This window comes from Manis javanica, chromosome 2 (assembly GCF_040802235.1).
Source record: "Manis javanica isolate MJ-LG chromosome 2, MJ_LKY, whole genome shotgun sequence".
NCBI classification, from domain to species: Eukaryota; Metazoa; Chordata; class Mammalia; order Pholidota; family Manidae; genus Manis; species Manis javanica.
In genome coordinates, this window is record NC_133157.1 from 88339960 (window position 1) to 88357955 (window position 17996).

Consider the following 17996-nt stretch of genomic DNA (forward strand, 5'->3'; position numbering starts at 1 on the left):
TGATGTGCATGCATCTGTGGGTCCAGAGTAGAAGGAGAACTAATAAGATGTTGGCACCTTGGCAAAAACTGGTGCAGGCAAAGGGCATATGCAGATAATCAAATCCTCTGCTGCACAGATGCTGGAGCAGCCCCTAGATATAAATGCTATGCTGGGGAGAATACCCAGGGGCAGGGAAACACAGAGATTATGTGAGATAAATAAGTACCATAAAGTCACTGATTTCTCTTGAAATTGCATATATTATGTTTTCTTCAATCCAGAGAAATAGGGGGTTGAGACAAAAATGAAGTTTGATGTTAGGACAATGAGGGAATTTATATTTCTTGTCCCCATATACAGCCTGTGGAAAGTCATCCCTGCCCCAGCAATTGTTCTGTGAGGCTCCGTTGCTTCAGGAGCCTGGGGTTTCAACGTCAAGCCAGAAGGAGACCCGTGTGGTCCAGAGAACTAAGGTGTTGTGCTAAGCCTCCCGCAGCAAACTAGGAGCCTGACAGGAGGTGGTCCTGGGGTGCGGTGATTCTCACCCATCAGCCTAGGGAGATGGAAGAGGGCTGGCCTCGATCCTGTTCCAGATGGGAAGCATAGACTGCTTTCCCATGAGAAATCAAACTGGGACTCACACCTCCAGAAACCAACTTTACAGTACCAGAATGTTGTGGGGAATCCCAAGCCCAGGAGTTCACCCAAAAACTTGGCCGCGCCTGTGGCAGAAATGCAGTCCTCAGGGGATTCCTGCAGAAAAACCAGCCCTACATTGAAAAAAATGACAAATGAGAGGCTCAGGAGGAGTGCTGAGTTACTAAACAGTGAGGCCAAAGGAGCAAAGACAAAGGAAAAGGACAGTGGTGGGTTTGAAAAGGAACCAGAGACCTTCTAGAAATGAAAAATATTAGTCACTGAAGTGAGTGATGTGATGGCCAGGTTGAGGTGCAGAGCCAAAGAGGAAAGAAGGATGGGAATATCAGAGTTGGTGACGAGCATGAGGGAATCCACATGGAAGCTCAGCCTGTATCTAGAAAGAGGCTTTAAATAGGGAGAAGGGAGAGGCAATATTTCATGAGATATTTATTGGTAGAGAATTTTGCAGAATTGATGGAAGGCATGAGTCCTCAGGTGTTGGGGATGGCACTAAGTCCACTGAGGCTAAAATAAAAATAAATTCACAGTTGGTGGTCTTGGAATGGCAAAGACAAAGGGAAAAATGTGAAGGGTACCTAAGAAAGGTCAGATTACCTGCAAAGGAACAAGAACCACCAAAGTGTGACTGCCAGGCTAGAATTCTATACCCAGCTAAATTTACTCCAGTGTGAAACAGGTAGTTTTTGGACCAAGACCGAGAGCGGTGACAACCCCATTCCTTTACCCAAAGAGCAAACGGCACTCAGGATGAGCTCGGCTGAGCCAGGAAGGAAGGAATGAGTGCGAGCAGGGCTGAAAAACTTGGTAGGCAGGTTGGCAAACCTAAAGAACTCTGATAGTAAAAGTCACCAACAATAATGACCACTGAGGCTTCAAAATGGGCTGTGACAAAACACCAGGAAGCAGTGACCCTGAAGCCATGGTGGTTGGCTGTGTGATGGCAGCTCACGGCATTCCAAGGTGCTTGCGTCTGGGGATTTTACCTATGAAAAGTAGTTAAGTTAGCTGCTTAAGCAAAACTTTAAAACAAGTAAAGGGAGAAGTGATGAATAAAGAAAAAAAACAGAGGAAATAGAAAAGGAAAATTAAAGCACAGAATAAAAACATTGTTAGAACTCGCCAGTTAGAAAACTCAGATTATAAAGTATATAGACTCCTCAATTAGCATGTTAAATTATATATTGTTTTTGGATTCATGTCCATTGTGTAATCATAAAAAATTATTTAAAAAATTAAAAATATAAAGTAAAACTAGGTTAACCTAGTACCCTGAAGTAGCTACATTAATATCAGACAAAATGGTCTTTAGACAAAAGCCTTACATAGTGAGATAGGACTTGGTGATGTAATTAACTCGAAGTTTATTGCACCCAGTAACATAGTTTCCAATATTTAAACACAACCTGATGGAATTACTAATAGCCATTTGACAAATACAGAACCAATGAACACATATGTCATTGAAACTAATTAGATTAACAGATGAGCAAATTAAAAATTTGAACAAACTTGACAAGCTTTATCTAATGGGTACATAGAAACCCCAGCACAAAACAGTTAGAGAAAACACATTCTTACCCATCAAATGTGGAATATTTACAGGAACTGACTCCATGCTAGGCTACAGAGTGAATCTCCGCAGTATTAAACAGTCACCCTCATGTTGGCTGTGTTCTATGACAATGGTGAAATTAAGACACACTTATAATAATAACATGTTGCTGAAATTTTAAACATTAAAAAGTAAATTATAAGATATTTGGGTCTGACCAAAAATAATTTATTGGATGGTTAAAGAGGTTGAAGGGAATGTTTACATTTAATGCATATATTAGAAAAGGAAAAAGGAAATTCATTAACTGCAGAAGTTAGTAGATCAGCAACAGTACAAAGATTTGAACAGACAGCTACAGGAGAACCCCATCGGCCAATAAACCTGTCAAAAGGCACTCAAGCTCACAGGGAATTCTTAAGGTGCAAATTAAAACAATAGTACTCCTTCATGTCCCTCAGATTGTTGTCAGACATTTTAAAGCCCCTCAGTACCAGATGTTGACAGAGTCGTGGGGGAAACACTCCCACTCAGGTACGATCCTGGAGCACAAATGGTTCCCAGCACTCTTGAGACCTAGATAAATGACCGAGTTCAAGGTCCTGTGACGTACCACTTCTGCACCCAGGGGTGTGCTTTCAAGGACTTCTTGTACATGTGCAGGACGAGACATGAATCTGGAGATCATTAAACATCATACTAGCAAAAATGTGGGGGAAGACTTACTGCCCCTCAGTTGAGAAAAGGATAAAGAAGGTGTGGTTTGTACAGTGGAATATTATACAATAAGCAAAATAAATGAATGATATCAACAAAGAAACATCCCAAGCCGACTTCCAGTGGGAGCAAAGAACAACAACTAGCAAAGATGAAAATTTCAGGGAAATATTCCAAAAATATAAAACAATACCAATATGTGTTGGAATAGTGCATGCCAGTTCTCTGGAGAGTAGGGGAGAAGTGAGGGCAGTTTGGATATTAGCTGTGTGCTGGACTGTTTAATTTTCTTAAGTGTTCTAAGTCAAATATACTAAAATGTTTAGACAAAGTCTTGATGTTGTGTGCATGGGTATCTATATTTTATTAGTACCCATATTTTTCTGTATGTTTGTACTATTTCAGTAGTAAAAACTGTTAAAAAGCACTAATATTGAAAAGAACAATTAGGTAGAAGAGATAGATATAAGCAGGGTGAATTTTGAAGACAAGAAGGCTCTGTTAACTGTTAGTTGAGCAAGATGACTTCTTCCTAGAAGACCCAGACATAGAAAATCCAATACAGTAAACTCAGAGACAGTTAGAATAAGATGGTTCTGTAAGGTGTCAAGATAGAAGGAAAATGAGTGTGGTGGCCAGAATAATGGCCCCCAAAGATTTCTGCTCCTCAGAACCTGTGAATGCACCAGCTTTCAAGGCATAGGGATTTGCAGCTGGGATTAGGTGAAGGATCTTGAGACGGGACGTGAGGATGATCTAGGTGGGTGGACACTGTAATCCCAGAGGTCCTTATAAAAGGGAAGCAGTGGGTCAGAGGCACTAGCTGGAGTTGTGATGGTTGCCGCAGAGGTTGGAGTGATGCTGGGAAGGGTCGCCAGCCCGAGCAAGCGGCAGCCCCCAGAAGCCAGGAAGGGCAGGAAGGGAGCCTCCCAGAGCCTCCAGAAGGAATGTAGCCCTGCAGACACCTTGATTTAGGACTTCTGACCTGTAAGGTAATAAACTTGTGTTGTATGTCACTAAGTTTGTGCTAATGTGTTATAGCAGCCATAGGAAATTAGTACAAAATATATAGAAATCTAATACTTTTCTTATAAGCCTTAAGCCATTTATATAGAATTAAAATCAATTCACACAGTAGTAAGGAAAATTATGAAGCATCTGGAAAACCACTTAAAAAGAAATGTGAAGATTTGCATGAAGAAAGTGATAAAGCTTTTCTGAATAGATGAGGAGGCCTGCAATCAAGACACAGATCACACTTTCTCAATATTGTCAAGAGGGCAGTTTTAGACAGATCATCTATAAATGCAGTTCTCTCTTATCAACAATACAGTTTTTAGATGGCACTTATCAGGATGATTCTAAATTAAATCAGGAAGAAAACTAGCCGTGAAATTGAGACGATTGCACCAAATGGTAACAATGGTTATTGGTGTCAAAGCATATTTCGGTCTTTCTAATTTAACAAATGTGACATTGCCGTAACAGCAGGTGCAGGTCAGTGGGGTGTGAGGCAGTGTTAGAAATGAGCCAAAGTTGTTGGGGTGCAGCAGACAAGGGAACACCTCTGGAGGAGGCCTCGGCAGAGGCCTGACCCTGTAGAAGCAGCAAGGATGTGAGGACGGGGTGTTCCAGGCTGACTGCACAATGAGGGGTAGCTAGGTGTGTCTTAGGAAGCACAGAGGACCCTCCTGTCCCCTACATGCCAGTGGGGAAGAGTGTGATAAGGGTAGAGAAAATTCCAGAAGCGTGGATACCTGGGGAATAAACTAGCTTTTCTCTGTTGTGTGTCCTGTTTTTTTCTAGAAGCTCAGTCTTACTTACCTAGGGAGGGCGCTGTGAATGTATCAAGTTTCCATGTTACTGACCTATGATTTTGGTCTCTGTTCTTCCATTAGAGTGTGAAGGAGGCACATGGTGCCATCCGTAGAGATTCTGCCCTGTTCCTCCCAGCTGGACGGGCCTGGCCTGAGCCACCGCAGGCAGGACCTCCCCGGTACCGCTGCTGGCCGTTAGGGACCTTCTGTCTTGTCCTGGTGCTCCTCTCCATTGATGCTTCCTCTGTTGTTTCTGGTGCTCTTAAGCTCCTACTTGGGTGGAGTTGGTCCACTGAGACCACAGCTTTCCCTTCTCCTTAGCCCTTTAGAGCAGGGGTCCTCGGCCTGGCTGCACACCTGGAGCTGTTGATACATGCCATTGCCCGGGTCTCCGGGGTTGCTACCCTGGGGAGCAGGCAGACCTTTTTATAAGTGTCCAGAGACCCATTGTGAAGAAAGCTGAGGCCCCCTGGTGTAGATGGTGTAGGATGGAGGAGAATTGGTGAACTTCTGTAGATTCTCCTTTGTTTGCTGTAAAGCGAGGGCGATGTGGCTGCTGGGGTGAATGTTCATCTAGTTGAAAGTGAAGAGGATCCAGAGGAACTGGCTTGGAGCAGGTGAGCAGAGGCCTCCCCCTGGGCTCCGAGCAAAGCTGGGAGTGGTAGCCAGCGCCCTGGGAAGGACGTTTTCAACACAGTGGCCCCTGCCCTTTACGTGATACCTCCCCCAGCCACCCCCTGTTCTTACCTGGTTTGTCCACCTGGCCTCACCTTGCCCATCCCTCCTCAGGGGGCATTTCCTGAGCCCAGGGCTGTGTCTGTAATGTCGTGTGACCATCGCCATCTCTAGTTCCAGAGATTTCCATCGCCCCACAGGGAGATGGCCCCCAGTGAGGGCCACTCCCTGATTTCCCCACCCTCGCCTCTGGCAGCCGCCACTAATCTGTTTCCTGTTTCTGTAGATTTACCTGTTCTTGGGTGTTTCATATAAGCAGAGTGAAGAGTTTTTTAATGAGTGAACCAACGATACATGGTGCTGGACTTAAGCACATGTGGATTTCTTCATGTTGGCTGTTGTTACAAAAGCATCTGAACAGGAAATACTGGCTCCATCCTGGCATTAACCTGAGTTGTGCCTCCAGGAGATGGTTTCACAGCATCCCACCTGGGGGATTGGGGTTAGCACCGAGCTCTCCTTATCCACATGGAGGGCAGAGCAGGTAGAAGCTCATCCTCCTTCCTGCTCTGCATCCCCTCTTGGGGGACACAGAAAGACAAACAGTGGTCAGTGTGTTGGTCAAGGGTGTAGGAGGAGCTATTGGCTGGCAGAATGAAGAATTCCATATTTCCTTCCCGATTCTATGTAAAAAAGATATTCTTGAAAAGAAGTCCATTCTGAGGGTCTTGTTCTGACTGTGCAGGCCTGAGTTCTCCCCAGGTTTCCTTCTAGGCTGTACAAAAGGAATGGTCTCTTTAACTTTATATTTTGAGTACTCCCCACTCTCCCTAGACAAATGGTTTTTCTATTTCGAAGATCATTCTGCAGTTTTTAAGAGATTTAGCCCATCCTTAGAGATGTTCCATGCTGATGTATGCAGATGCCCTAAGAAGGGAGGAAGGGGGGGCAGAACTGCTCTCAGCCAGCCCCCAGATGGGTGACATGAGAGTGCATGGTGACCACTGGGCCCCAGCCATCAGAACCCTGGGCCTGCTCCTTGTACACCTTTGCTAGTCAGCTCAGAGACACAGAGCCTCGCCTTCTGCCTTTATAGGATGGCAGTTGCATGCGTCCGCCCAGAAGCTATGGCTTGTCAGGTCTTTGAAGGAACTGTCGTTAGTGGAGAGATGAGAATTATTTTTTAGTTTATGCCAAGTGGAAGAGATCATTGTGACTTTAATATGTCATTTGCTGTTTTAATTTATGATTTGATGACTCTTTTATGTGTCCTACCATGCACTTAGTGTTAATGAGACCTGAAAGAAGTATTTGAATATTAAGCAGCTTGCAAGTGCTTGGAAGGAAACCCTCTGATTAAGATGGGCTCTGCCCAGAACACAGTGAAACAATGTGTCTGCCAGATCCCATCAAAGTAACTGCTTCAGACCATCAAACCAGATTGGACTTTGAACTGGAGACACAGGGTCTAGTGTGGGAGGCTCAGGAATGTGGGTCTCCCCAAGCTAAACTTTGCGGTGAGGTTAATGAAGAGCTTACATCCAGATGCCACCCTGCTGGACATAGCCCGTCTTCTCCGGGGTTGTCATTGGCATGCCAGCTACCTCCAGCTTTGTGTCACCCATGAGAATTCTCTTCTACAACTTAATTCAGGGTGTTGAGGGAGGGTTGGCTAGGAGAGAATCCAGGTAGAACCTAAGGGGTTTGTTACCTATAACCATACATCATAACCAGTGCTACTTAGTGACATGTGAAGACGCTCATGAGAGAAGTTAAGGAAGACACCAATAAGTAGAAATCTATCCTGTGCTTATGGATAGGAAGACTTAATTTTGTCAAAATGGCCATCCTGCCTAAAGCAATCTACAGATTCAATGCAATCCCTATTAAAATACCAACAGCATTCTTCAACAAACTAGAACAAATAGTTCTAAAATTCATATGGAACCACAAAAGACCCCAAATAGCCAAAGCAACCCTGAGAAGGAAGAACAAAGCTGGGGTGATTATGCTCCCCAACTTCAAGCTCTACTACAAAGCCATAGTAATCAAGACAATTGGGTACTGGCAGAACAGACCCATAGACCAGTGGAACAGAATAGAGAGCCCAGATACAAACCCAAGCATATATGGTCAACTAATATATGATAACGGAGCCATTGATATACAATGGGGGAATGACAGCCTCTTCAACAACTGATGTTAGCAAAACTGGACAGCTACATGTAAGAGAATGAAACTAGATTGTTGTCTAACTCCATATATAAAAGTAAACTCAAAATGAATCAAAGATGTGAATGTAAAATGTTAAGTCATGAAACCATAAAACTCTTAGACGAAAACAGGCAAAAATCTTTTGAATATAAACATGAACAAATTTTTCCTGAACACATCTCCTCGGGTAAGGGAAACAAAAGCAAAATGAACAAGTGAGACTACATTAAACTAAAAAGCTTCTATACAGCAAAGAACACCATCAGAACAAAAAGGCATCCTATAGTATGGGAGAATATATTCATAAACAATTCATCTGATAAGGGGTTAACGCCCAAAATATACAAATGCCTCAACACCCAAAAAACAAGTAACCTGATTAGAAAATGGGTGGAGGACCTGAACAGACACTTCTCCAAAGAAGAAATTCAGATGGCCAACAGGCACATGAAAGGCGCTCCACATCACTAATCATCAGAGAAATGCAAATTAAAACCACAATGAGATATCACCTCACACCAGTTAGTATGGCCAACATCCAAAAGACAAGGAACAACAAATGCTGGCAAGGATGCGAAGAAAGGGGAACCCTCCTACACTGCTGGTGGGAATGTAAATTAGTTCAACCATTGTGGAAAGCAAAGGTTTGGTTCCTCAAACCAATGGTATAGAGGTTCCTCAAAAAACTAAAGATAAAAATATGTTTGACAAAGTAATTCCACTTATAGGAATTTACCCAATAAAACAAGATCTCTGATTCAAAAAGACATATGCACCCCTATGTTTATGGCAGCACTATTTACAATAGGCAAGATATGGAAGCAACCTAAGTGTCCATCAGTAGATGAATGGGTAAAGAAGATGTGGTACATACACACAATGGAATATTATTCAGCTATAAAAAGAAAACAAATCCTACCATTTGCAACAACATGGATGGAGCTAGAAGGTATTATGCTCAGTGAAATAAGCCAGGGTGGAGAAGGACAAGTCAAAATGACTTCACTCATTTCTGGAGTATAAAACAAAGCAAAAATGAAGGAACAAAACAGCAGCAGACTCCCAGACTCTCAAGCAGGGACTAGCAACTACCAAAGGGAGGGGTGGGGGAGGTTAGGTGGGGAGGGAGGGAGAAGAGGATTAAAGGATATTATGATTAACACACATAATGTAGGGAACATGGGGAAGGAGGTATAGCACAGAGAAAATAAGTAATGAGTCTATAGCATCTTACTATGCTGATGGACAGTGACAGCAATGGAGTATGGGGTGGACTTGATAATATGGGTGAATGTTTTAACCACAATGTTGCTTATGTGAAACCTTCATAAGATTATATATCAATACTTTAATAAAAAAATATTAGTAACAAATGTCCAGACAGATCTCTATCCATGCTCCCTTGTGGAGGAAAACTGTGCATTCTCCAAATCCACAGCCTCCCACCCACTCAGCTACCTTCCACCACCCGGCATCTAGGGGCCTCACCCACCATTTGAAATTCTCCACGGGGCCACTAGAAGTCTCGTAACTTTTCACCCAGTCAGTCAGTCAGTCAGTCAGTCAGTCAGTCATAACAGATATATGCAATCTTTCATCCTGTAACTTCATTTTTAAAAAAAATAGGTACCAACCAGAAATCAAGCCGTAAGTTTCAGAAGGTGTATATATTCTGTTGTCATTTTCATATTGCTGTAACCTGGTTTTATCTAGAGTGAATTCATCTGATGATGATTTTTTAATATGTTAATGGAATTTTAGCATGCATGTTCATCTTGATGGAGAGGAGCTCAGAGACCCTGACATACACCACACACATTGCACCCCCCCACATCCACTCTCCTCCTGGATCCCGACTTCCTCCCGTGCCCCTGGGATTTGCTCCAGGGGAGACTCCTGCCAGGGTTGAACTGGCCACGCATCCTGGAGCAGATCAAACGCCAGGCCTGCTCACTCTTGGTCCATGGACTGCTGGGCCCGCTCTGCCCACTGGCTTCCTCCTGCTCCCGACTGGCCCCCCAGGGCAGAGTCTCCTGCTCTGCCCCTGCCCCTCCCTCCCATGCAGGCCCGTGATTCACCTGCTTCAGGGCGTTTCTCTCCACCTCTCCTTGTTGCGGCTTCGTGGCATTGTGGGAGGGAGGATGGACGTCCTGAGCGTGGATTTACTTCCCGGAGTAGTGAGACGAGTCTCGACTAGGCAGTGCTGCAGGGAGAAGAGCATTTGGCCCCGATGTTTGCAGGGTCCATGTTTGCACGTTCGCCTGCTCCCCTGGACATATTTGTAACCCCTGCCAGTGTCCACAGCGCTTCTGTGATCATTTCTGACGTTTTGAATTGCCAGAGGCACAGCTGAGTTTCTTCCCTACTACCTCGCTCAAACTGCAGACACCTATCCTTGCAGCCTGTGTAGGCCTATGTTTTCTCACTTAGTGACTTTGCTGTTTAAAATGCCAGTCATGGAGCTGAAGTGCTGTCTGGGTTTGTGAGCTCCATGTTCATGAACCGACAGTACACATTAAACTAGGTGTCTTTAAACACACACACAACCTGAGGCTGTGCCTGGATCTGTTGACAGAAATGCTGTGTGTGACCTGAGACCCGTAGGAACCTGGCAGGGAACAGGGGTTCTGCATCTGCTAATCACGGTTCTTGGCATCATTCTAGGACGTAAGTGCCACTGTAACGGAATGGCCTGACCGTGTGGGGGAAGAAAGGGAAACCCTCCAGGCGGTCTGCACAAGGAGCCCCCACAGCCCCTTCTTCCAGCCGCCTCTGAGCTCTGCTCTTCTCTAACCTCCTCCTTTGCAGGTTACTTTCTGAATTTTCTGGAGCCAGTAAACAATATCACCATAGTCCAAGGCCAAACAGCAATTCTGCACTGCAAGGTGGCCGGAAACCCGCCGCCCAGCGTACGGTGGCTGAAGAACGATGCCCCCGTGGTGCAGGAGCCGCGCCGGGTTATTATCCGCAAGACAGAGTATGGCTCTCGGCTGCGCATCCAGGACCTGGACACGACGGACACTGGCTACTACCAGTGCGTGGCCACCAACGGGGTGAAGACCATCACCGCCACCGGAGTCCTGTTTGTGCGGCTTGGTGAGTCGGGGCCTCCAGGCGTGTCGGTGACCCTGTAGGAAGGTTCACACCCCCAGCAGGAGATGGGTGGCAGTTTGAACGAGGCAGCGGAAAGGGAATGAGCAAAACGCTCCCCCGAGGTCTCTCCATTGAGCACCAAGTCCCAGGTTAGGCTGCTACCCGTTTACTAGTAACAGAAGACCCATGGTGCTCTGTAAACCTGGAGTGTGGAAAACCAGCCCAGACACAAAGGGGAGGCTCGAGGTTTGGGGGAGGCTGCCTGCTGTCCGCACAGGGCAGGACGGCCCTAGGGCCGTAATGAGGCACCCACCCACCCACAGGAGCCTGGGCCAGCTGAGGGGAGTGCAGAGAGCAGAGCGTGCCGACAGTTCTGCATCCAGGTGCTAGTCACAGGTGGGGGCGGAATGAACGGTGGGGGGGAATGTGTCCCCTTTCATCGCAGTGAGAAGGTCCCCTCACTGCCCAGCCATTCTGTCACCAATCAGTAAAATAGAGCTGGTGAGTCAAGGTTAGATGAGGGGAGGGAGGAAAGGGCACAGAACCCCAGAAACATCTCCAAACGTTGGTTCTCTGTGGCTTCCCCGTCCCTGGCATATGATTATGGGCAGGGCCAGAGTTGGGCCCCGGGACAGCTCACCGCAAATCAGCGCCCTGGACTGCAAACGCCTTCTCCATTGCTGGATTGGAAAAAAGGTTTATTCCAAATCATGAAATATTCATAACATGCCTTTTTCTTTTTAGGGCCAACACACAGCCCAAATCATAACTTTCAGTAAGTATCTATTTTCCTCAAGCCATTTTCTCATTTTCTGAGGATTTCCTTTATGTAAGAATCCAGGTTTTAAATCCAGAAAATGCATGTCTTTGCCAAAGTTGCTAGAAGTTGGCTGGACTTCCCACAAGGATGGGAGGGTGCTGGCTTTGGGCTGGAAGATGATTATATTTCCCATGTTTAGTGTCAGGGAAAACATGTCCTGAAAACTAAGTGTTCGCTCCTTTAAGGAACGGTGACCCTGTGGGGCCACTGGAAAGAGTGTAAGCTCATAGACCGGCTTGCCGGGGCCACCAGGACCCTGGCCTCCAAATCCTTTTGGAAAGAGGGAGGCAGTTTACTGAAACCCCAGCACTCTGTGATTGCCTCTGTAACCCCTTCTGTAATTGGGCCTCGGGGCAGCCTCCACCACAGGTGGGTCTCCGACCTCAGAAAAGGTGTCTTTTCGAAAGTCAAACTATTGTAATCTTTTCTTTTATATCTTATGTAATTTCTAATGTAACTCCTTTTATGTAATTTCTATAGGTATTATATAATAGAAATATATATAGTATATTGTAAATAACATTTAGTTGTAATTTTTGAAGCATATAAATATCAAATATATTTACATATTTAGATTTTATACAAACATGTAACAATATTTTTACATTTGTCTTATTTTTAATTGGATTACATGGGCCAGCCCTCTAAATAATTCGGGAGGCTCTGGTAAAGTGGAAGTCTGTCGACCGCACCTCTCCGCCTGTGTCCCAGGACCCTCCGTTGTCATGTGGATGTGCCAGACCAGGGCCTTCCTCCCCAGTCAGCACGTATATGCACCCAGGAGATATGTCAGCTCATCTTACTCACTTGTTTACATAAGCAATGCTGTACTTAGCATGTTTAATTACACGTGTGTCACTGTGGCTTAAATTCCCTGCTGGTCTCTGTCCAGAGACTGTGCCTGTGGTAAGGGGATTTCTTCTTTTCCTTATCTGCAGGAGCCTCCCTGTCTGCTCCTGAGACAGTTCTCCTAATGGGGGTGTCTGAAGGGTGGACTGTGCAGGAGCTCAGGAGGCACCTCTGTAGCCAGCCTGTGAGGGGTGTGTGTGTGTGTGTGTGTGTGCACGTCTCTTCCCTGCCACAGCCCGCGAGGCCTGTGTCTCCTCCTCTTCCCGGGGATTTCCATCTGTTTGTTCTGCTGCTCTGAGGGAGGAAATGGGCACCCACAGCTTTATTCTGGCCCCATCAGCAGGGGCCTCTGGTCCTGGCACTGGTGGCTGCTCTGCCAGCTGTCTCGTCATGGCCCTGGCCCACTGCCCTTGCAAGCCTCATCTTCTAATGATTTCCAACAATTATTTAGGTCTTATTTCTTGATCTTATAAAAACTAAAATTTTCTGTCCTTTGTCAATAATTACCATGCGGGATTCTATGTTGTGTCTTGTTAAAGAACACCCTAATTTCCTTGAAAAATTCTGATGGTATTTTGATTGGAATTACAATGAGTTTTGAGATAAATTGGGTGAAAATTAATGTCTGAATTGAATTGTCCTATCAAAGACCCCTTTTTTCTGCTTTGAGATGTTCTTTTTTTCCTAATATTTTTATTATGCAAAATTTCAAAGATACGGGAAAGTGGAAGGAATTTTATGGTGAGCACATCCAGTAACACACCTACCAACTAGACCCCACCGTTCACGTTCTTCTGTGCTCACTTCACTGTTTATCTTACCATCTGTCTCTGCACATCAGTCCATCTTACTTTTCTGATGCATTTCACAATGAGTTGCCGGCATCTGTACACTTACCCTGAAGTATTTCAGCGTGGGAATCATTAAAGGGCTCACTCTCTGAGGGCTCTTGTTTCTTCTTTCTGGATCAAAACTTGCATGCAATGAAATGCACAAATTTTAATATTCCATCAATAAAGTCCAAGAGATGCAAAACCTTGGCAACCCAAACCCCTCTCCAGGCACAGAACATCCTATCATTCAAGAAAGTTCCATCATTAAGCTTCGTAGTCAACTCCCCTCCTCTCCAGGCAACCACTGTTCTGATTTTTCTCTGCCATGGACTATTTTGCATGTCTTAGAACTTCATAGAAATGATATCCTACAGCACAAAGCCACTGAAGCCTGGCTTCCTTCACTTAGCATAATGTTTCCAGACTCATCTATGTTGCACGTGTATCAGTGGGTCACAGCGTTTTACTGTGGAATAGTGTTCCGTTGTATGACTCTACCAGTTGGTTTATTCGTTTTGTTGATGGACACATGAGCAGATTGTGTCTGTTGACTAGTATGAATAAGCTACTTTGGATATTCTCATACCGGTTTTTTGCAGACATACTTTCATTTCTGTTGGGTATGAATTTGTAGGAGTAGAATTGCTGGCTTAGGGAGCGTTCATGTGCTGAGTTTTGTAAGAAATACCAGACCTTTCCCAAAGGTGGCTGGGCTGCTTTCCACCCTCACCGCGGGTCCCTGCACTTGCTCACCTACATTTGGTCTCACCAGTCTTTATAAGTTGAACCATTCTGGTGTGTGTGTAGCGGTTCAAGTTATCTCTATGTCATTCTAACTTCTTGAAAAAGTAAGTTTTATCAGTCATTTTAAACTTTCAAACAAATTGTTTATAACTACAAAGTATCCTCTGAATACTAGTTTGACTACATCTTTTTCTGCCCAGGCACATAGGCTTTTAATTTGTGTTATTTTCTGATTTTATCAGTAAATTTGGGATGTATTTTACTTTTGGTAATTTGTTGAGATTTTCTTTGTGACCAGTTAGATATGGTCCATATTTGTGAATATTTCCTGTTGTTTCAATTAAATAAGTGTGCTCTGATGGTCACACATAAATTGATTCATGTATTAGATCACGTGTGTTAAGTGTGTTGCTGAAAGTATCTTGTCCTCATGGGTGTAGACATCTGAAGACACATGAAAGTGGTCCATTCTGTTTTTGTTTTTGTATCCCTTTTTATGCTTTTCTTGGTTTGAATTCAGTTTTGCTGAACAATAATGCTGTTACACCTACTTTCTTTTTTTTTAGTTGCATTTGCTAGGAGCTTCTTTTACTATTGCTGTACCACTTTTTTTCAACTTTGTGTTCTGTTTTAATAAGTAGGTCTCTTGTAAATAGCACATAGGTATGGTCTTTTTTGGTTGGTGAGAAGGATTTTCCAACCTGGTAGTCCATGGTAATTCGTGTAGGTTATGCTCATTTTAATGAATATACAATATAACATTCTGTGAGTCAATCCCACTGTAATCATCCATGTGCCCTGTGTGTGAAAGTTAGGTTTTTTTCACTAGTACATACTGTCTCACATGAACTTCTGTCCATGTCTTTTTGTCTTTGTGGGCAAGAGTCCCCCAGCGACAGACATCTGGAGTCGAATTTGCCAGGTGTGACTGGATTGCCCTCCAGAGTGGCTGTGGAATTCATAGCCCACCAGCAAAGCACAAGTCATTTCCCCACATTTTCTTGCACATGGTAATATCAGAACTTAAAATTTTGTGGATGTCTTGAGTGTCAAATAGTAGTTTTACCTTTGATCCCATCAGTAAGTAGTGAAGTTGAATGTATTTTGTTGGTTTGATAGCTATTGAATTGCCTGTTCCTATACAGTCTGTCTTTTTCATTTGTGGATTCCATACCTGAGTATTCTTCTACTCACTGAAATTTCTTTGTAACCCCAAAGTCAGGATTTCGGGGTGTTTTCACAGTCACTTGTGGACATGTGCAGAGCAGTGAAAAATGTGCACCACCCACGCACAGGTCCCCAGCCAGGCCTTTCCTCATGTTGGAGCTCTCCTACTGTGAACAAGGCTCTTGTGCTGTCTGTTTCCAGTTGGGGCTTTTTCTTGGTGATTTTGCTGTTTGGAATGGCACCAAGTGTAGAGCTGAATTGCCATCTCATGCTCCTAAGCTCCAGAAGGCTGGGGTGTGTCCTATGGAGGACATGCCTTCAGTAGCTAAGCTTCCTTCAGGTGTGAGTCATGGTGGCTGTGAGCTCAATGGTAATGAATCATCAGCTCACATTATTAAATGACATGTCTTTAAATAGAGGCACACATTAAACAGATTCTGTATTGATCGACTGGTGCAAATGGATAACCACGGACTTACAGAACACTATCTCTGTATTTCCCCAAGAGCAATGGCTCAGTGTTTGCTAATTGTTTGTGATGACTATTAAAAAATAACTACTGCGAATAACCAGAATAGACTATATTTTGTCCATTTTTCATAAGGATATTTGTCTCATTCTTACTGATTTGCATAATTTTTAAAGTATATTCTAGATATAACTTTTTACATAGTTTTTATTCCATCCATAATTGATTTTTATGCTAGAATATCTAGGATTGTATTAACTATTTTTCTGTGTCAGTGGCCTGGTGCCTGGACAGCGCCTAATGAATTGCCCCATCTGTAATCATTAAATTTAATATCATCTCTGTCATATGTGAAATTTCCATACACGTGAATCTTCTATGCTCTCTACTTTATTCCAGTGGCTTCGGTACCTGGAATAATAACACTATTCTATCAGTATAGCTTTAGAACGTATCTTTCTGTGTGTAGAGGAAGATTTTCACCTGCTATGGGCAGAATTGTGTCCCAGCCCCCCAAATCCTTATCTGATACTACTGTTGTCCTTATACAAAGAGGAAGAGGCCACAGAGATCTCTCTCTTCCATGACAGTGAATAGTGAGAAGTCAGACCGTTGTTTAAGTCATGGGTCTGTGCCATTTGCCAGGGCTCCTGTTACATAAGAAAGAGCAGAAGGCAACGGTCAGGTTAAATTAGGGAAATGGCACAGGAGTGGAGTAGGTGTGTTAGCCTGGCTGCCGTAGGAAATATCACCATAGCTGGGTACTTAAACAGTGGAGTAAGCCAGGGCACTCAGTGTCTAGGGCCAGCCTATGTGGTCCTTAGCCTCATAGTCCTTCATTCATATGAAATTCTTCCATATGAATTTTGTCAGTTCATGCTTTTACTGGAATTGCAAGGAAGTTTGATTTTTGCAACTACTTTTTTAGATATGAAGGTGCTTGTGTGGGTTTTCTCCTTTTGACATATTAATGTTATTACATAATAGAGTTGCTGTTATTGAATAACTTTACAGTTCTAGACCCAAATCCACTCGGTCAGGGTGAGTTATTCTTTTAATGTGTTGGTGAACCGATCTGCTAACTTCGTGCTGGCCGATGGCCTTCTCTGGCCTGAGTCACTGGCCCATTGGCAGTGTCTGTGACTTTCCCTCCCCATTGGCTGTGGTTTTGTTCCATAGACTGACCACCACCTCCTTCATGCTATGTCTGGAAGTTAAATGGAAGACAGACAGAGGGAGAGTCAGTGGGCTTAAGGCAGAGCCGCCCACAAGTTCTGCTTTGTCACCAGATGATGCAGCTCATCCTGTGCTGTGACTCGGGTCCTGGTCGTTGGTGGAGAGCACGCTCACTGTTGGTCTGCAGGTGTCCCCCCGTACCTGCAGCTGGAGTCCCAGTGGGGGTTCCCCCCATGCCTGCAGCTGGAGTCCCAGTGGAGGTTCCCCCCATACCTGCAGCTGGAGTCCCAGTGGGGGATCCCCCCATACCTGCAGCTGGAGTCCCAGTGGGGGTTCTCCCTGTACCTGCAGCTGGAGTCCCAGTGGGGGTTTCCCCTGTGCCTGCAGCTGGAGTCCCAGTGGAGTTCCCCCTGTACCTGCAGCTGGAGTCCCAGTGGGGGTTCCCCCATTCCTGCAGCTGGAGTCCCAGTGGGGGTTCCCCCCTTGCCTGCAGCTGAAGTCCCAGTGGAGGTTCCCCCCATGCCTGCAGCTGGAGTCCCAGTGGGGGTTCCCCCAGTACCTGCAGCTGGAGTCCAAGTGGGGGTTCCCCCGTACCTGCAGCTGGAGTCCCAGCAGTAATGCTGCCATGGTTGGTCCCCAGGTACAGCAAGTCTGAGCTGGCACTCGCTGCTGCAGGTTCTGAAATGTGACTGTGAGCGGTGTGGGTGACTCACCCAGCAAGCCCATCATTCTGTCACTGGCTGCTGCCTTCACAAGTCCACACATGTGGATACTGGCATGTGGTGGGCCTCAGGTTGTGTTTGTAGAGAAGAGTAGGGGGTGGAGCCCTCAGAGGTTAACAGATTTATTGCTAGTCCAACATTGTGTCCCTTCCTTCCATTTGAAGGTGGGAAGAGGGAGTATATATGGGGAAGAGGGCTTTCAGAACAGACTGTGTCTCCATGTATGTAGGTTCAAAGACAGGGTTATTTCAGCTTATTCAGGTAGCAGTTTAGGTAATGCAAGGGGATTAATGTGAGGCCATGTTGTTTCACATTTCATGCGTGTGTTTCATTTTAAAAAGTGGTTCATTTTTGAGATTATAGACCCATGCATATACCAGTAAGGTAGCCTGGTGGGCTGTCATGGTGGCAGGGTGGCATGCTAATGGAGTAGCAGGGCAGTAGAGTGGGGTAGGGGGTTGGAGTTGGCATGGTGGTGGGTGATGGGGTAGCGGGGTGGTGGGGTA

At 44.9% G+C, this 17996-nt stretch overlaps 1 protein-coding gene across 2 annotated transcripts in view; it reads left to right on the forward strand.

The window, feature by feature from the left end:
- The window catches only part of ROR2 (receptor tyrosine kinase like orphan receptor 2), a 199491-nt gene that overhangs the window by 156186 nt on the left and 25309 nt on the right, over positions 1 to 17996 (forward strand). For both annotated transcript variants that reach the window (XR_001855653.3, XM_017676241.3), the window contains exons 3-4: positions 10426 to 10713; positions 11455 to 11485. Coding sequence is in view for 1 of the 2 variants with exons in the window: in XM_017676241.3 (XP_017531730.1) it covers positions 10426 to 10713; positions 11455 to 11485 (319 nt within the window). In the remaining variant the exon portion in view is untranslated. The remainder of the gene's footprint in view (positions 1 to 10425; positions 10714 to 11454; positions 11486 to 17996) is intronic.